Consider the following 21,014-nt stretch of genomic DNA (forward strand, 5'->3'; position numbering starts at 1 on the left):
AAGCGCTGAAGCTGAATTTTAAAGGCCTTTGCAAACAGTTTGGATCCAGATGAGACGCCACAGAACGTGGCGTCTCATCTGGATCCAAACTGTTTGCTATTCTGATAGTATTCTTTGAAAAAAAATCAAAGAAAATGCTAATTTTAGAAATTCAGCAGAAGACATTTTAGCAGACGACAAATTTCCCAGCATGCAAAGGGTTAAGCATATGCTTAACAAGTTTACAAGTATCAGGTAAATGATGAGAAAGGCAAACAATCATCCTCTCAAATTGTCACCTGGATATGTATATGACTCAACAAGGAATATTTATACTACACTATATGAAAAAAACACACCCACATTTAAGCCAGATTTTTATGTTGCCAAATAGGGTAAACGTCCAGGTTAGATAAAAAGTATGGAAGTTTGGTAGTGTAAAGGCACAAATATATGATATTTCACAAACAATTCCCTTTACCCTCTGAGGTTTGAAAAGTCACCTACTTCTCCGGAGCTGTTCTTTCAGAGTCTCCTCCATGAAGGCTATAGAGGCGTCCCACTGCTGTTTGTCATGCACAGATCTGTCCTCCAGAATGTTCCTCTGGATCACACGCTGAAAGGGGAGGGAACTTTGTGAGGTAACAATATGACAAATCATACACACTGAAATGGGAAGAAATATCTGCATGTCAGAAAATTTAGAGGCCAAAAAATTAATTATATTTGCTATAAAAGGGGGTGTACGAAAATTTAGCGTGTCTGAAAACCTAAGGTAATTACGGTAGGAGAGAAACTACCCACATTGTGAGGTCACAATATGACTAAAAAAGGGACAGAAACAACCAACTTTGTGAAGAAACAATAACACAGCAATAACACACTGAAATGGGACAGGTACACAATACTTCCTTTTGAAATAACAATAAGACATCAATCATACACGCTGACATGGTACAAGAACACAGTCCTTTGTGAAGAAGTGGACTGCAAAGGCTAATCTGAGACAAAACTACACAAATGCATTAACTCTTTCAGTGCTGGAACTGAATTTTGAAGGCCTTTGCAAACAGTTTGGATCCAGATGAGACGCCACAGAACGTGGCGTCTCATCAGGATCCAAACTGTTTGCCATTCTGATAGTATTCTTTGAAAAAAATCAAAGAAAATGCTTATTTTAGAAATTCAGCAGACGACATTTTAGCAGACAACAAATTTCCCAGCATGCAAAGGGTTAAGACCCCATTTTCCAAGAGCTGGGCTAACTGGTATTGAAACTGACCATGCTATGCCCCGCTAGTGAACCTACCAGACTTTCCTCTGCCTTAGGATCCCAGTGATGCGTAGACTTAGACGAGTCGATGACGGCGATCTTGAGTTTGTTGAACACCTCATCCAGCTCACTGCCTCTCTTAGTGTCCTTCTCCACAAGGCGAGAAAACTCCTGGTGTAGCACGTCCCAACCCACCTAACAGGTACACGCAAAGCAAAACTTAGTCCATTTAACAATTTTTCCACTTAGATATGTATCTTCACGCATTTGTTGTCCCTAAGAAAGTTCAATTTAATTTAAGACCTTTCTTACTAGATTCAAGTTGTTAAGGCTTCATTTCTATACATTTGATACTGATGAGCAGCAAACAGCATAAAACATGTACAGACTGCGAGTCACTCGCAAGCTGTTCTAGTTTTATGCTGTTTGCAAAAGCCAATTTCACATTGCTTCTTATGGGGGAAAGGGTTGAAATTTGCCATTTTTTACTTATGTATTAAGTATAGTCTGCATCAGTTTTCGCCCGGTATTTCAATTTCTTCCCTATGTGCTGTTTACACGTCAGAATGTGTGACCCCATTTCTATTCCCAGTCAGAAATCAGTTTTACCTATGTTCATGGCCAACACTATGGTAAGTTGTTGTCGTTATACATCAGAAAATTTCACCAAATTTAACAAAATTCCCATTTGGTTTTTAGTATTTTATAAGAGGCTGACGGTAAAAAACAAAAGGGAGTCTCACTTAAACACATTTTGCTTTAAAAAAGCATCAATTTAAGCTTCAATTAAGCCTCGTTCATTAAAACTGGGCTAAATGCATGTGGGTGAAGTGACATAACAGAGTGACCTATGCAGTCAGCACAGGCAAATCAGTGACAAAAATTTCCGCCTAAACTTAATTTTTGGTTCAAAGTGACTGCTTTTAAACAAAAAATTCCCTAAATTCTGAATGAATCAAACCTGATAAGCCTGTGTAAATAACAAAGGCTAATCTGGGACGACACTTTACGCACATGCATAAAGCCAAGATTTCCTAGAACATTAGGCTCAAGTAATTTCATAAAACTGAAAACGTTACCTCTACGCTTTTCTTTGGCAATGCATGACTGGCCCATTCTGTCAACTTGATATCCACCATAGTGTTAAACTCACTGAAATATATAAGGGAATTATATGATCTTCGACCTGGGAAACCAGGGCTTAATGCATTTGCATAATTGTCATCCTAGACTGCACAGGCTAATCTGGGACGACACTTTAAGCATATGCATTAAATTCCATTTTCATAGAGAGCAGCTTATATGTTCCTATGTTTGGCTTTGACAAAGAAGATGTTCTTAGTTTCTGAAGAGCTCTTAGTCATTTCATAGCAAAACTTCTTTTTAACCAAGCAGACCAATGAAGTGCCCTCCTATATAGATACACATATTTATAAAACCCTGCTTGTTTGTGTTTATTGAAAACAAACTTTAACCGTTGTTCTATTCTCGTAAGTCATCCATCTTGTTAACATCACCACTAATACTGTAACAAACATTTCAAAGTCTCACTCAACAAACACATTTTCAAAACATGATGGCAACACACATAAAGTCTTGTCAAAAGAGGAACATTAACAATATAAAATAGCTTCACCATTTAACAATTAACTTAAATACCCCCTCGGACTGGATGCCCTATTATGTAGCACTCTGAAATAATAATGTTATTGAAAATAATTGTAGAACTATACATGTGTAGACAGGGCACTGATGCTGTTGCATTCAATCTATTTCTCTAAACACCACTAATGTAAAATATGACCAGGTGCACAATTAATCTGCTGGTAAACCCTTTCAGTGCTGGAACCAAATTTTGAAGGCCTTTGCAAACAGTTTGGATCCAGATGAGACGCCACATAACGTGGCGTCTCATCAGGATCTAAACTGTTTGCTATTCTGATAGTATTCTTTGAAAAAAATCAAAGAAAATGCTAATTTTAGAAATTCAGCAGACGACATTTGTGCAGATGACAAATTTCCCAGCATGCAAAGGGTTAACAAGTATATAAAGTTTCATCATTTGACCATCAATACTGTTGAAATTGTGCCCAACACAAAAATCTGACCAACTGACGGACAAGGGCAAAGGTATAATGTGCACATATAGTGAGACAGTGGGGGCATTAAGGGGGCATAACTATAGCAAATTTAAGTATAGCAAAATAAAAATTGCAAATTCATCTTATGGAAATACATAGGCAGGGGTGTCAATTAGCAAAAATCTAAAATCCTGAAAATAAGCCTATCGTTTTCGGACCAGAGCAAATAAGGGTTTATAATTCATGTAACTTTGTTTACTATTGTATATAACTTTGTAAACAATATGTCAAAGTAAAATAATTTGTGTTTAAGATGACATTTTGTAACAATAATCTTAAAATTACAGAAAAAAACCTCTGATTTATATCAATATCAAAATTGATCCTTAAGGGCCAAAATCCTGATTTCAGGAATAATCCTGAACTTTGACGCCTCTGATAGGGAAAATGCACGCAAGTTTGAGCCTTGGGCATTGAAATGTTTAGGAGTTCTCTATTCAATAATGTTTGTATCTGATCAGGCAAACAGACAGATGTTACGCTTGCAACTGGTAAATCTACCTCTTACTTTCTTAAGATTGTGGAGGTTTAATAACACCAATGAGCTGCAGCATGCAAAAAATGTGTTTAATGTCATATTCAGCCATCATAGCTTAACTGTGTTTTATGTCATATTCAACCATCATAGCTAAACTGCGTTTTATGTCATATCCAGCCATCATAGCTTCAGTCTGGTCAGGAGCTTATACCCTGTCCACCTAATGTGATCACAACACTTTCAATGACTTTACAGCTGAGAGGTAGCCCTAAGGTGCTCAAACTCATTTTCAAACGAAGCAGCTCAAGGCACACTAACAATATGAGCCATAAATACATGAGCGTAAAGTGTCATCCGCAATTAGCATAACAAGTCCGCAAATGCTAATCAGGAATGGCACTTTCTGCTTTTAATAGAATCTTTCACCAAAATGAAAGCATTTCCTAAAACAAAATACGCTCATGGAGGAAAGTGCAGTCCCTGATTAGCCTGTGCAGATTGCACAGGCTTATCTGGAACAACACTTTGCACACAAGCATTAAGCCCAGTTTTCCCATGGAAAGGCTTAATTAATACGGACCCGATGGTTCCAGCCTGTGCAGCAGGAACGTAGATGTTCTCAAACACATAGGTGGCTGCCTTCTCCCAAAGCTTTCTGTAGAACAACTCCTCCCTGGAATGGAAATGATAGGACTTGTAGATGGTTCAACAAATGTACAAAATAGGACTAGTAGATGGTTTAACAAATGTACAACATAGGACTAATAGATGGTTCAACACATGTCCAACAATAGCCAAGTAGATGGGTCAATAAATGCCCATCATAACACTAATAGATGGTTCAACAAATGTGCAACATAACACTAGTAGATCATTACACTAGTAGATGGATCAACAAATGTCCGTCATAACACTAGTAGATGGTTCAACAAATGTCCATCATAACACTAGTAGATGGTTCAACAATTGTCCATCATAACACTAGTAGATGGTTCAACAAATGTCCATCATAACACTAGTACATGGTTCAACAAATGTCCAACATAACATTAGTAGATGCTTCAATAAATATCCAACATAACATAAGTAGATGGTTCAAGAAATGTCCAACATAGGACCAGTACATGGTTCAACAAATGTCCAACAATAGACAAGTAGATGGTTCAACAAATGTCCAACATAACATTAGTAGATGGTTCAACAAATGTCCAACATAACATTAGTAGATGGTTCAACAAATGTCCAACATAACATTAGTAGATGGTTCAACAAATGTCCAACATAGGACAAGTAGATGGTTCAACAAATGTCCAACATAGGACAAGTAGATGGTTCAACAAATGTCCAACAATGGACAAGTAGATGGTTCAACAAATGTCCAACATAGGAATACACATTTTTGAAATAACATCCCCATTGAATAAATGGAGTCAAGAAATAAGAGATATTTCAACATTTTTTGTGTGTGGATTTTAAGCATTTGCAACACTTCATATCACGAAGAAATCACGTTTACGGTGTTTAGAATGTAACAAAGGACTTACATTGCTTTTTTCCTTCTCAGAGAAAAGCCTTTTTTTTTTCTCTTTTTTTACAAATTTCGGAAGTGTGCTACTTAAAAGATTCACAATTTTAATTAGTTTGCGACTCATTTTTTTTTTACATTTTTGAACAGTTTTTGACTCATTTTTTCACAATTTTTAAAAGTTTGCAACTTCTTTTTTTTCACAAAATATGGGGGGCCAGGCAGCTTCAGAAAAGATTGGAAAAAAGCCCTCACTTACCACTGCTTGGCTGACACAGCTCCAAGGCTAACTACCTCGTCCAGGATTTCACCCTTGGCCTTCTCAAACAGCTCATCCTGAAAATACGGACAGGGGCACATATGGGCCGTGCTCTGTGAAAAGTGAGTTTAACTCTTTCAGTGCTGGAACCGAATTTTGAAGGCCTTTGCAAACAGTTTGGATCCAGATGAGACGCCACAAAACGTGGCGTCTCATCAGGATCCAAACAGTTTGCTATTCTGATAGTATTCTTTTTTTTAAATCAAAGAAAATGCTAATTTTAGAAATTCAGCAGACAACATTTTAGCAGACAACAAATTTGCCAGCATGCAAAGGGTTAATGCATGTGTGTTAAAAGTGTCGTCCCAGATTAGAGTGTGCACTTGGCACAGGCTAATCAGGGACGACACTTTCTGCCTATACTGGATTTTTGCTAAGAAGAGACTTTCTTTAAACGAAAAATACCGCAAAAGCGAAGAGTCATATTTTAAACTTTTCATTCTTACCCTGTCCAATTCTCGAAGTCTCGGAAAGTTGTTTTTCCATTCTGTTTCCAGATTATATCTTGTAGCTGTTAAAAAAAACATTGAAATCCGCATATTTTGTGCAAAAAGAACCACAAATAGAACATAATTCCTTAAATAGTTATGTATGAGCAAACTTGAAACGAGAGCGCAAGCTTGTCACAAATTCGTGTCTTTTTAGGTCTGGGTAACATAGAGCTGTGAAGGATGTATTATTTGTTGTAGAAAAATGGCACAACAAATACTGGAGACACCAATTAATATGGCAATACCATTAAACCAGGTCGTCAACGTTTCACATATTAATCTTATCAAATTAAAATAATTGTGCAAATCTCATGTTAGGTCTAACGGTAAGCTACCTCCACACAAAAGTAACCACATAATCACCATCCGAACTCAACATTCTTAGCAGATCTATTTTAAGTAACAAGGATTTTGATCCTACTGAATTGCCCAAAATGCATATCCAAGCTTGGTTTGCATGTTGCAAGCAACCAAGATACATGCATGTAATTTCAGAACAGTATGCCCACAAAGCTTAAGTTATTACATTAAAATAATTGTTCTATTCTTATTATCAAAATAAGTGACCTTGTCCCCAATGTCTCCAAAAAGAATTCAAAACTAGGTATGCAAGAATGCTACCTAACACACAGATTTTTGAATACTACCTCAATCCTAACCCAACTAATTGTGCAGAAACTGTCTTTCTATTTTTAGTCTCACTGACCTTGCCCTTTCTCAGACTTGCCCATAATTCGCCCCATCAGTGCAAAAAGTTATAATGTGCCTTCTAATTTCAATGTCACATGAAACTTGTTTGCACCAAGGAGGCGATATGCAATTACAAGTTATATGTAGGTCTACGTGTAGGCAACCTATGCTTAAAATTAAACCAAGCTTTTCACCTTAAATGATCTTTAAATAACGCCAGCATAATCCCCCGGAACATTGGCAATATCACCGAGTCTTTTTAGTATAGAATGTAACACTAATCAGTGTAGGGGTTTGTGGACTACTCTCTGCATGCTCATTTTGGCCCAGTTACAATTGCACATTACCAGTAAATTCCATCCCCAAGCCTTTCAGAGTCAAAAGTATAGTGTCCATGATAGAAGGGAAATCGTTAAATTATCTAGCCGCACATGCGTGATGTATGCAGGGTGTCTTACTGAAAATCTTTCCTACAAGCCAGAATAAGCTACCTGCATTTGACAGTTTTCTATAAATAACACAGTAGATGATCCAATAACAATTTATCTTACAGGTCAGCATGTGAGCAATGATCTCATAAGAAAGCAGCATTCAAGTAAAAATGCAAAATAGGTTGTTCATGTTTCTTCAAACCAAATATACCTATTTTGTGCAGGCCTACCATCTTTAAAGGCCCTATAAAGGTGACAAATCCAATTATAATGCATATAAACTGGTCTAATTTTTACCGGATTTCAGTAACTCTTGCATAAAAAATGCTTATAACACAGCTTAGGTGCAACGTTGTCAAGAATTATGGAAGATATACCCGTTTCATAATTGGAAGAAATGTTTACAACTTTGCAACTGACGTGATGTGTAGCCTCAAAGCGGTGACGTATGCTAAAAATAGCCGAAAGAAAATTAAATTTTAATTCTATTTTAAACAACTTTTTACCAACAGAAAGAAACTTATTAGATCACTACAAATGTTTTAACCATTTAGAATAGACCTACTTTGTGAGTGATACCGGAAGATGTTGAAAATCAACGATATATTTTTGGTGACCTGAGTCACTTACACTTTCCCGATTAAACAGCGATGTAAATAAACTGATTGTTTGTAAACACGATTGACTTGGAGGACACTGTATTTTGAGTTTAAAAAAAGTTGTATTGCTCTTTTTTTTTATGGTAATGTCTAATAGCATATATATATTGTTTTTTTAAACCTTTATAAATAAGATATGAAAAAAATATTTTAAAATCGGTAAATAATTACGGATCGTCACCTTTATAGGGCCTTTAATAATATAAATATACTGATATTTAGTTAACAGGCTTTTTTCTGATCATTTTGGAAAAAACAAACCTGGTTAAAAACTTGGAATCCTTCAATGCAAATGTGGCAACATTGTGATTTTAGTATTCAATTGTAAAGGCTGAGCGTACCTTTGAAAGCGTCCGCCTGCTGTTCTATGTTCTCCTTGACCATCTTCCAGAAGAGTTCTGACACAGCCATGCTCAGGTTCTGAGTGCTCACCTGCGTGTGCTTCAGGGCGCCTTCCCTGCAATGCAAAAAACAGGGGCCAAGATTTAGGGGCCAGTATTTAACTTTAAGGGGAAATTGTCCAAGGTTTTTATATGTATATAATTTATATTGTTTTCTAGAGAAGCAATATACCATATGTCTACATGTAGATATCAGATTGCAAAATGCAAATGCTTAATTAAAGTCTCTTTCCCTGCAATACAACATCCACAGCCAAGATTTAGGGGCCAGGACTTAAGGTGAAATTGTCCAAGCTTTTTTTATATGTATAATTTTCATTGTTTTCAGGGGAAGCAATAGACCATATGTCTATAAGTAGATATCAGATTGCAAAACGCAAATGCTTAAAGGCTCCTTCCCTGCAATACAACATCCACTGGCCAGCATTTAACCCTTTACCACTCAGATACGCATTCTTATGCATTTGTAGTCTAAAACAAGAGCTGTCACCATAGGATGACTTATGCCCCCTATAAACGCTTGATAGAAGCTGTGAGCTTTTTTCGAAACCTATACACGGACCCTAAGTTCAAGGTCAAGGTCACAGGGCAGGGTTCGACACTAAGGCACGTCCGACAGACATTGTCTAGTAAGATCGGTGGTCGGGCTAGTTAAACTGCGGGCTAGCTTGTCCGACTGGTCGTACATGAAAAAATCTATAATGATTAATAGAACTATAACTAACTGCTGTGAAAACCTTTTTCCTTAATGTGTAAAATTACTCTCGTATCCGTTATTAACATCAGAACAAAACTAGCGTATATAAATAAACGCGGAGCATTCACATGATTCATCGCTATTTTTAGACGCAAAGGAGGGCTTCCAGCAGAAATTGCTTTTTCCATTGGTCAAGTTGTCATGAATATTAATGATTTTCTGCAGTGTCGTAAACCTTTACAGCATGTTTTTACGACTTCTATCGAAAATCGGTTTCGTCAATGCAAACATTTTGGCGTAGCAGACGAAAGAATGTAATTTAAAGAATGGCTTTGTTCAAGTTCGGATTTTCGTCCGAAAAATCAGTAAAAAAAGAAGAATCCGTCGGTAAAACTGACAGGAAACTTGAATATAAAAAAAAGAAAACGTCAATTTTATCCTAAATGGAAAATTGAGTTTCCATGGTTTAAACTTGACGAAGAAAAGCAAAAACTGTTTACTCTATGAATCAAAATAACTTTCTGGTGTTCACTGATTTTTTACTGATAAATCCTGATTAAACAGTTACATGACACAATTGTGTTTATTTGCAATGTCATTTATGGTCTAGTATACATCAGATTCGGGCTAGTAGATTTTAAGAGGAGCTGGTCCGATGGTCTTGCTGTAAAAAAGTTAATGTCGAACCCTGCAGGGGTCAACATTTTTGTGCGTATGGAAAGGCCTTGTCCATATACACATGCATACCAAATATGAAGGTTATATCTCAAGGGACATAGAAGTTATGAGCATTTTTCGAAACCTAAACTCAGACCCTAAGTTCAACATCAAGGTCACAGGGGTCAAAATTATTGTGCGTATGGAAAGGCCTTGTCCATATACACATGCATACCAAATATGAAGGTTACATCTCAAAGGAGATAGAAGTTATGAGCATGTTTCAAAACTTAACCGCAAAGTGTGACAGAAAGACAGACGGACAGTGCGATCACTATATGCCCTCCTACCGGGGGCATAAAAATCAAATTTAATTGAACTCCTTTATTACTAGAATCAAGTTTTAGAGGCTTCATGTCCAACCCTAAGATACTGATGAGCAGCAGACAGCAAACTTTCCGCTTTTATGACATTTTTCCTTTAAATGAAGTCTCTTCTCAGCAAAAATCCAATTTAGGCGGAAAGTGTCGTCCCAGATTAGCCTGTGCGGATTGCACAGGCTTATCTAGGACGACACTTTATGCATATGCTTCATGCCCAGTTATCTCAGAACGCGACTCCATTCATCCTGCAGTCTGTTTCTGTAAGAACTTTCTGAAAGAGCATTCAAAGGGATAAAATGAATAAAATGTAACAAACTTGAAGCATACTCACTTTAAAAGCTTGGATTTTTTGAAGAACTCATTTTCATAGTCTCTGATAGTCTCTATGCTGTCATTTGAATTGCCTGAAATGATAATGCACAGACATCCTTAGAATATTGAGAAAGACATAAGTTAGAAATTTATGACACAATCAATTATATTAACCATGCAAAGAATTATATATATATCACCTCTACAAAAATTACCTAATCCGATTTGCTTAGAGCGGTCACATGCCCATAGAGTATTTTCCATATATTAATTTTAATTCTACCTGAGTAATCGAGTAGTTGGTTTAGATATAATCGTTAGACCTTTAGTAACTGATGGTGTATGAGATATACATCATCAGTATTTTAATACCATACTCGAGCTTCCCTGTTGTGTGGTATGAAATTACTGAGGGTGTATATCCCATACACCGTCAGTTACTAACGGTGTAACTTATATTACAATAATGCAATGATATGTACAGGGTATGGACATCCTTTACAAATTAAGAAAAACATGATTTTGAAATAGATAATGCAAACACAATACATCAAAAAGAGCTGATGAAATATGAGAAAACCAGATTTTCCATATAGATAAGAAACTGGTAACAAGACTGCTGGGTGCATGGTCAGTGTTTAGTATATTCCGAAAAAAGGCATATGTACCGATTGATCACAGCTTATCTGCAGGGAACATATTGATACATATCTATATGTACATTATCACTTAAGAAATGTCCATCTGATTAATTTTGTTAACAAGAACGATGTGATATATTCAAATGTTAAGTATTTCCATTAAATCTTATAAAGTCAACATTGGAAAACTATTATCCAAATATTACAGTTTAAATGACTTTAACCCAAATTATGTCTTAAAATTAAATATATACAGATCAAAGCATTCATGTCTCAAATGTGATGGATGAATTATGGCTGTACTATATAAACAAGAGGGCCATGATGGCCCTGAATCGCTCACCTGACTAACCAAATACAATCCCAACCCAGATTTCATCAAGATAAACATTCTGACCAAATTTCATAAAGATAAGTTGAAAACTGTGACCTCTGTTGTCTACACAAGGTTTTTCTATTATTTGACCTAGTGACCTAGTTTTTGACCCCAGGTGACCCAAATACAATCCCAACCCAGATTTCATCAAGATAAACATTCTGATCAAATTTTATAAAGATTGGATGAAAACTATTACCTCTATTGTCTACACAAGGTTTTTCTATTATTTGACCTTGTGACCTAGTTTTTGACCCCAGATGACCCAGATACAATCCCAACCCAGATTTCATCAAGATAAACATTCTGACCAAATTTCATAAAGATTGGATGAAAACTGTGACCTCTACTGTCTACACAAACTTTTTCTATTATTTGACCTAGTGACCTAGTTTTTGACCTAGTGACCTAGTTTTTGACCTAGTGACCTGGTTTTTGATCCCAGATGACCCAAATTCAATCCCAACCCAGATTTCATCAAGATAAACATTCTGACCAAATTTCATAAAGATTGGATGAAAACTGTGACCTCTACTGTCTACACAAACAAATTGTTGACGGTTTTTCTATTATTGGACCTAGTGACCTAGTTTTTGACCACAGATGACCCAAATACAATCCCAACCCAGATTTCATCAAGATAAACATTCTGACCAAAATTTATAAAGATTGGATGAAAACTGCGACCTATATTGTCTACACAAGGTTTTTCTATTATTTGACCTAGTTTTTGACCTAGTGACCTAGTTTTTGACCCCCAGATGGCCCAAATACAATCCCAACCCAGATTTCATCAAGATAAACATTCTGACCAAATTTCATAAAGATTGGATGAAAACTGTGACCTCTACTGTCTTCACAAGGTTTTTCAATTCTTTGACCTAGTTTTTGACCTAGAGACCTAGTTGTTGACCCCAGATGACCCAAATACAATCCCAACCCAGATTTCATCAAGATAAACATTCTCACCAAAATACATAAAGATTGGATGAAAACTGCGACCTATATTGTCTACACAAGGTTTTACTATTATTTGACCTATTATGTGACCTAGTTTTTGACTAAGTGACCTACTTTTTGACCCCAGATGACCCAAATACAATCCCAACCCAGATTTCATCAAGATAAACATTCTGACCAAATTTCATAAAGATTGGATGAAAACTGTGACCTCTACTGTCTACACAAACAAATTGTTGATGGACACACGCACGCACGCACACACGCACATAAGGACGCCGGACATCACACGGTCACATAAGCTCACCATGTCACTTCGTGACAGGTGAGCTAACAAAAAGCTGTCAGTTTGACTCGATGTGACAATCATTATCGGTGTTCTGTGTAATTATTAGATTAATTAGTTACAGAATTGAAAACTTGAATCACTGCCAATTAAGAGCCTGATCAAACCTTACTGGAATAAGAAGATGTAAAAATGGGTTACTCCACTGTTTTGTTGCCGTATCAATATATTTTGTTGAATACAAAACAACAACTTTTTTAAGAGAAATTGGATTGAAGAAATTTAAGAGCACACAAATATGTCCACGGCTGAAATTGCGCAAAACGTGTACCCTGTGAATTCAAATGATTCCACAGTATAGTAAGCATTATTCTATAGATTCTACTATGATGTGGTCCCAAACTTTTTCCACTTGGAAAACAAAATCCTTCCAACCTTTCCCAGTGACAACTGCAAAGTATCCCAGTGCCTTCATGGGAAACAACTTCCCTTCTAGAATGGATTTGATCTGAAAGGTAAAGCAAGTCTTCTGATCAACACTCACAGTGTTGGCTTGATTTAATAACATGTATCAATAATGCAATCAAATACAAAAGTCTGCAATAAATAGAGGATATGTGTTGGATTCGATGGAATATCGATTTTATTTCACGAGTGATCATATAAAATATGTATTTTTTATGCTCTCGAGTGAATTAAAATCAATATTCTATCGAATCCAACAAATTTTCTTTTTATTTTATGCTTTTTTCACCGTTTATTTATATTGTAAAAGAGTTTAACTGGATAATTTCGCTGGATTTATGATGTCATTTCGTCGAAAAAAATGACGTAATTTCACATTAAAGTGAATAATATCGATATTTTTCACTGTTATTTTTTACTGTTTAAAACAGTGAAATATCAGTTTTATTTTACTGATTTTTCTCTATAAACCACCGGAAAGCATACAATAAAGTGTCTTCATTTAATACATTGAGTACTGCTATTAATAACATTTTTACATTCACATTTAAATACCAAAAGAACATGATGATGAAGACCTGTTTAAGACCAATCCTATCTCTAAGCTCTGACAAAGCACCTGCATTTAGTGTTATCCCACATTAGCCTGTGCAGTTCACACAGGCTAATCGGGGACGACATTCTCTTCCTTGATTGGATTGTCATTTAGAAGAGAATTTCTTTAAATGAAAAAATTCATATAAGTGGAAAGTGTTGTCCCTGTTCAGCCTGTGTGGTGTACACAGGCTTATCTGGGACAACACTTTAAGCAGATGCATTGAGCCCTGTTGTACCAGAAGGCTACTCATTTACAATACGAAGAGCTCTTGTTATATTGCTGAAAGTCAGGGCATAAAACAGCCTTTAACAAAAGAGGTCAGTGATTTTTTTTCACCATTTTGGGAATGGATCCGGGTCCCTTTGGATTGGGAAAATTGATGCTGATATTTTCACCTAATTACAACAGTTAAAGTTTTCCTAAGAAGCTTTGTGGTTACTGACCCAGATCACACAGTCCTTTTTTCAGTATTTGTGGAATTAGGAATGAGCCCTTAGGATTGGAGAAAACAAATTGTTTTAACTACAATTGCTAAATTTTAATGTGTAAAATTGTTTTAACATAATATTTGCTACCCCCAAAAAGCAGAATTTGAAGATAAAATGAATATTTTAATTTATAACAAGCGAATTTGTTTAATTGATACCTTTCGCCAACAATTAATTTTGTGACAGAAAGTACAGACAGATGGACAATGCCAATTCTGCATCCCTCTGCCTTTGGCGGGGCGTAAAAAATGTTTTGAAAACCTTCGATCAATTGGACATATCAGACAATGATTTTGGAAAAAAATTAACATTTTCATATTGAGTATGAAACGTACCCTGTTAGGATTGTAGAGGTTGCTCTCGGCCAGGTCCACCTTGGTCAGTACGAAGATGGTGCGCTTGCCACTGGGGTCAATCTGGCTGACCACGTCTGTGACATTGCTGCGTTCTGCGTCCAGGGAACCGTCTTACAAACAGTAAAGTGATATTCAGACATTGTAAAGGCACAAATTATGTTTTGTTTTACATGTTCCTTCTTATATATAGTGGTTTGAAATTGTAATAACATTGATTTAATTGAGCATTTAAAAACAACAAAATCAAAGCAAAAAGTGTCCTTCCTGATTAGCTTGTGCAGGCTAATCTGGGACGACAATTTAGGCACATGCATTAAGCTGCAGTCATGGGATATTCAGACATTGAAACAGCATAAGTTATGTACTTGAGCCTTGCTCTGTGAAAACAGGTGTGATATTCAGACATCGAAACAGCATAAGTTATGTGCTTGAGCCTTGCTCTGTGTAAACAGGTGTGATATTCAGACATTGAAACAGCATAGTATGTACTTGAGCCTTGCTCTGTGAAAACAGGTGTGATATTCAGACATTGAAACAGCATAGTATGTACTTGAGCCTTGCTCTGTGAAAACAGGTGTGATATTCAGACATTGAAACAGCATAAGTTATGTGCTTGAGCCTTGCTCTGTGAAAACAGGTGTGATATTCAGACATTGAAACAGCATAAGTTATGTGCTTGAGCCTTGCTTGGTAAAAAACAGGTGTGATATTCAGACATCAAAACAGCATAAGTTATGTGCTTGAGCCTTGCTCTGTGAAAACAGGTGTGATATTCAGACATCAAAACAGCATAAGTTATGTGCTTGAGCCTTGCTCTGTGAAAACAGGTGTGATATTCAGACATTGAAACAGCATAAGTTATGTGCTTGAGCCTTGCTCTGTAAAAAACAGGTGTGATATTCAGACATCAAAACAGCATAAGTTATGTGCTTGAGCCTTGCTCTGTGAAAACAGGTGTGATATTCAGACATCAAAACAGCATAAGTTATGTGCTTGAGCCTTGCTCTGTAAAAAACAGGTGTGATATTCAGACATCAAAAAAGCATAAGTTATGTGCTTGAGCCTTGCTCTGTGAAAACAGGTAAGATATTCAGACATCAAAACAGCATAAGTTATGTGCTTGAGCCTTGCTCTGTGAAAACAGGTGTGATATTCAGACATCAAAACAGCATAAGTTATGTGCTTGAGCCTTGCTCTGTGAAAACAGGTGTGATATTCAGACATCAAAACAGCATAAGTTATGTGCTTGAGCCTTGCTCTGTGAAAACAGGTGTGATATTCAGACATTGAAACAGCATAAGTTATGTACTTGAGCCTTGCTCTGTGTAAACAGGTGTGATATTCAGACATTGAAACAGCATAAGTTATGTACTTGAGCCTTGCTCTGTGTAAACAGGTGTGATATTCAGACATTGAAACAGCATAATATGTACTTGAGCCTTGCTCTGTGAAAACAGGTGTGATATTCAGACATTGAAACAGCATAAGTTATGTGCTTGAGCCTTGCTCTGTGAAAACAGGTGTGATATTCAGACATTGAAACAGCATAAGTTATGTGCTTGAGCCTTGCTCTGTAAAAAACAGGTGTGATATTCAGACATCAAAACAGCATAAGTTATGTGCTTGAGCCTTGCTCTGTGAAAACAGGTGTGATATTCAGACATCAAAACAGCATAAGTTATGTGCTTGAGCCTTGCTCTGTGAAAACAGGTGTGATATTCAGACATTGAAACAGCATAAGTTATGTGCTTGAGCCTTGCTCTGTAAAAAACAGGTGTGATATTCAGACATCAAAACAGCATAAGTTATGTGCTTGAGCCTTGCTCTGTGAAAACAGGTGTGATATTCAGACATCAAAACAGCATAAGTTATGTGCTTGAGCCTTGCTCTGTAAAAAACAGGTGTGATATTCAGACATCAAAACAGCATAAGTTATGTGCTTGAGCCTTGCTCTGTGAAAACAGGTGTGATATTCAGACATCAAAACAGCATAAGTTATGTGCTTGAGCCTTGCTCTGTGAAAACAGGTGTGATATTCAGACATCAAAACAGCATAAGTTATGTGCTTGAGCCTTGCTTTGTGAAAACAGGTGTGATATTCAGACATCAAAACAGCATAAGTTATGTGCTTGAGCCTTGCTCTGCGAAAACAGGTGTGATATTCAGACATCATAACAGCATAAGTTATGTGCTTGAGCCTTGCTCTGTGAAAACAGGTGTGATATTCAGACATCAAAACAGCATAAGTTATGTGCTTGAGCCTTGCTCTGTGAAAACAGGTGTGATATTCAGACATCAAAACAGCATAAGTTATGTACTTGAGCATTGCTCTGTGAAAACAGGTGTGATATTCAGACATTGAAACAGCATAAGTTATGTACTTGAGCATTGCTCTGTGTTGACAATTGTGATATTCAGACATTGAAACAGCATAAGTTATGTACTTGAGCATTGCTCTGTGAAAACAGCTGTGATATTCAGAAATTGAAACAGCATAAGTTATGTACTTGAGCATTGCTCTGTGAAAACAGGTGTGATATTAAGACATTGAAACAGCATAAGTTATGTACTTGAGCATTGCTCTGTGAAAACAGGTGTGATATTCAGACATTGAAACAGCATAAGTTATGTACTTGAGCATTGCTCTGTGAAAACAGGTGTGATATTCAGACATTGAAACAGCATAAGTTATGTACTTGAGCATTGCTCTGTGAAAACAGGTGTGATATTCAGACATTGAAACAGCATAAATTATGTACTTGAGCATTGCTCTGTGAAAACAGGTGTGATATTCAGACATTGAAACAGCATAAGTTATGTGCTTGAGCATTGCTCTGTGAAAACAGGTGTGATATTCAGACATTGAAACAGCATAAGTCATGTACTTGAGCATTGCTCTGTGAAAACAGGTGTGATATTCAGACATTGAAACAGCATAAGTTATGCACTTGAGCCTTGCTCTGTGAAAACAGGTGTGATATTCAGACATTGAAACAGCATAAGTTATGTGCTTGAGCATTGCTCTGTGAAAACAGGTGTGATATTCAGACATTGAAACAGCATAAGTTATGTACTTCAGCATTGCTCTGTGAAAACAGGTGTGATATTCAGACATTTAAACAGCATAAGTTATGTACTTGAGCATTGCTCTGTGAAAACAGGTGTGATATTCAGACATTGAAACAGCATAAGTTATGTACTTGAGCATGCTCTGTGAAAACAGGTGTGGTATTCAGGCATTGAAACAGTATAAGTTATGTACTTGAGCCTTGCTCTGTGAAAACAGGTGTGATATTCAGACATCAAAACAGCATAAGTTATGTACTTGAGCATTGCTCTGTGAAAACAGGTGTGGTATTCAGGCATTGAAAGAGTATAAGTTATGTACTTGAGCCTTGAAACATGAAAATAGGTGTGATATTCAGGCATTGAAACAGCATAAGTTATGTACTTGAGCATTTCATCTGTGAAAACAGGTGTGATATTCAGACATTGAAACAGCATAAGTTATGTACTTGAGCATTGCTCTGTGAAAACATGTGTGGTATTCAGACATTGAAACAGCATAAGTTATGTACTTGAGCCTTGCACTGTGAAAACAGGTGTGGTATTCAGACATTGAAACAGTATAAGTTATGTACTTGAGCATGCTCTGTGAAAACAGGTGTGGTATTCAGACATTGAAACAGCATAAGTTATGTACTTGAGCATTGCTCTGTGAAAATAGGTGTGGTATTCAGACATTGAAACAGCATAAGTTATGTACTTGAGCCTTGCACTGTGAAAACAGGTGTGGTATTCAGACATTGAAACAGTATAAGTTATGTACTTGAGCATGCTCTGTGAAAACAGGTGTGGTATTCAGGCATTGAAACAGCATAAGTTATGTACTTGAATCTTGCTCTGTGAAAACAGGTGTGATATTCAGACATTGAAACCATGCAATTTATGTATTTGAGCCTTGCTTTGAAAAATAGGGCCAAATGCATATTAGCAAAGTATCAGCCCAGGCTAATCATGGACAACATCATTCAACCAGCAAGGGAACAAATATAAGTGATAAGTTGTGTGTAACCACGAGCACATTGCTAGATTATTTCAGACTGAATAAATACTGTTTTCGATCAATCAGGCCTTTTCTGTTCTGATTTTCAATGGATTTTGCCAGCAAATTTTGTATTGCTTTATGTTATAGGTAATGCGTTTCTGTAAATTAAAACAGGATCTGAGTTAATTTAAAAATTACATGTCTCTGATGAAGAGTGTCGGTCCCACATGAGCACAGAAACTGACCATTCCACCTAATAAAGCAAGTGAAAGAATACTTAAATGTGTGTGTGCAATTAAGTACCAAGTAATTAAAAATACAAAAAAATCCCATTTGGAGCTTTAACAATGCAAATTTTCCCAAATTCAAAATTGTTCATGCAAATTTTCTCTGTACTGGTACTTTTCCCAAATTGGCCAAACAAGTTTACTGAATTGAGACTTAAATTTTCAACTACACAAGTAGATTTTCCAATACAAAGAATGTGAAAAAAATCCATGCATTGTCTCCGTACCTTGTATACAAAGTATAATGGCGTTGGGGTTCTCCATATAGCTCTTGACAAGTCGTTTGATGCTCTCCTTTGTATCCTTAGCCATCACTGTAGTCTCTGTCTGCAGTCAAAACATGAGACCCAATGTGTCAAAGGAATGCAGTTATCACAACTTGAAATTTTTGAACAACAACTACAACTACGCATTTGTTCTGAAAATTACTCCCATATGAGTAACTCCATTTTGACAATGTCAGAAGTACTTAGACCACAAATGGCAGCAAAATACTCAAGAACTTCTCTCAATGCATTCCCTAGAACCCTATGCTGGTTTATATGCTAACATAGAACAACTCTTCAGCTACTGACTGACATCAGACTATGGATCCTTATTCTGGGAAAACTGGGCTTAATGCATGAGCGTAAAGTGCCTCCCCAGATTAGTTTTTGCACTCAACACAGGCTTATCAGGGACGACACTCTTGTTCTTATAGAATTTTTACTTTCAAGAAGTCTCTTCTTAACGAAAATCCAATCTGTGAGGAAAGTGTCGTCCCAGATTAGCCTGCGCAGATTGCACAGGCTAATCTTGGATGTCTCTTTTGTTTTTATAGAATTTCTACTTTTAAGAAGTCTCTTCTAAACGAAAATCCAATCTGTGAGGAAAGTGTCGTCCCTGATTAGCCTATGCTGATTGCACAGGCTAATCTTGGATGTCACTTTACGCAAAGGCATTAAGCCCTGTTTCACCAGAATGAGGCTCACATTTTTAAAAGAAATGCAGTTATCACAAGTTGACATTTTTTCAATAACATCTACAATGAATTAATAACTTGTAAAACATAGCTCAGTAAACTGTCTAACTATGAAAAAGAATGAATGCCCCTGTCCTGATGCCATTCAATTTGAAACTTTCATACAAAAAGTGGTAAACCAAACTTCATTAAAAAATCTGAATCTTTGACCTTGTCTTAACACTATTTGTTTAAAGCCGGTTTACCTATACACTATATCAATGTAAGTCATAAATGTTTGAAGTTATAAAATTTCACAGAATGTTTAAAACTTTCAAATTTATTTGTCAAAGCTAAACATTTATTCCATTTAATGATTTATTCATTGTTCAACTGCAAAATTAGTTTGGACCCTTCAGAATGCATCACAAAAACAAAATCTATAGTTTAAACCTATTTATTTCAGTTTGATTGCATGGAACGCCTTAGGCTTATTGAAGTGCTGTCTAAAGCTCTCCTGAGGCTAGAACCAGTAGTTTGGGGGAGATCAAAGGACCACTCCCAGGGGGATCAAACCCCGTGACCTCCCGGTCCCTAGCCCTAGGCGGACACCATATCCACTAAGCCACGGCGACCTGTTCTATAAAAACCCAATGCTTATAATAACTTTAGCATGTTAAATTTGGGGTTTCTTGGCCTTTGATTTTGGAAGTTTTTCTAAGAACATGATATTAATATTATAATTAACCCTTAAAGCGCTGGAGCTGAATTTTAAAGGCCTTTGCAAACAGTTTGGATCCAGATGAGACGCCACAGAACATGGCGTCTCATCTGGATCCAAACTGTTTGCTATTCTGATAGTATTCTTTGAAAAAAAATTGAAGAAAATGCTTATTTTAGAAATTCAGCAGACGACATTTTAGCAGAAGACAAATTACCCAGCATGCAAAGGGTTAAATTACAGTTGGACAGTTTACAGTGTTTGCCATAAGATTTGAACTATTCAGAAATGACATGAAGATGAGTTGAAGTACACATTCATGGTTTGTTTAAGGTCAGTTTTATGTCAGTATGCATTCATATGGCGTTTCATTCACATTAACATGTACACCTGTTCACCCCAAATGGTAGCA

The 21,014-nt window shown here is 36.5% G+C and overlaps 1 protein-coding gene across 2 annotated transcripts in view; it reads right to left on the reverse strand.

Moving 5' to 3' along the window:
• The window catches only part of LOC127881273 (dynamin-like 120 kDa protein, mitochondrial), a 64,948-nt gene that overhangs the window by 15,585 nt on the left and 28,349 nt on the right, over window positions 1–21,014 (reverse strand). For both annotated transcript variants that reach the window (XM_052429020.1, XM_052429019.1), the window contains 11 exons: window positions 19,169–19,268; window positions 14,586–14,716; window positions 13,135–13,207; window positions 10,456–10,528; window positions 8,328–8,443; window positions 6,162–6,226; window positions 5,656–5,732; window positions 4,452–4,544; window positions 2,332–2,404; window positions 1,289–1,447; window positions 487–595 (listed from right to left, as the gene is read on the reverse strand). In XM_052429020.1, the coding sequence (XP_052284980.1) occupies window positions 487–595; window positions 1,289–1,447; window positions 2,332–2,404; window positions 4,452–4,544; window positions 5,656–5,732; window positions 6,162–6,226; window positions 8,328–8,443; window positions 10,456–10,528; window positions 13,135–13,207; window positions 14,586–14,716; window positions 19,169–19,268 (1,069 nt within the window). The remainder of the gene's footprint in view (window positions 1–486; window positions 596–1,288; window positions 1,448–2,331; window positions 2,405–4,451; window positions 4,545–5,655; window positions 5,733–6,161; window positions 6,227–8,327; window positions 8,444–10,455; window positions 10,529–13,134; window positions 13,208–14,585; window positions 14,717–19,168; window positions 19,269–21,014) is intronic.

The sequence above is a fragment of the Dreissena polymorpha genome, chromosome 5 (genome assembly GCF_020536995.1).
Source record: "Dreissena polymorpha isolate Duluth1 chromosome 5, UMN_Dpol_1.0, whole genome shotgun sequence".
Taxonomy (NCBI): Eukaryota; Metazoa; Mollusca; class Bivalvia; order Myida; family Dreissenidae; genus Dreissena; species Dreissena polymorpha.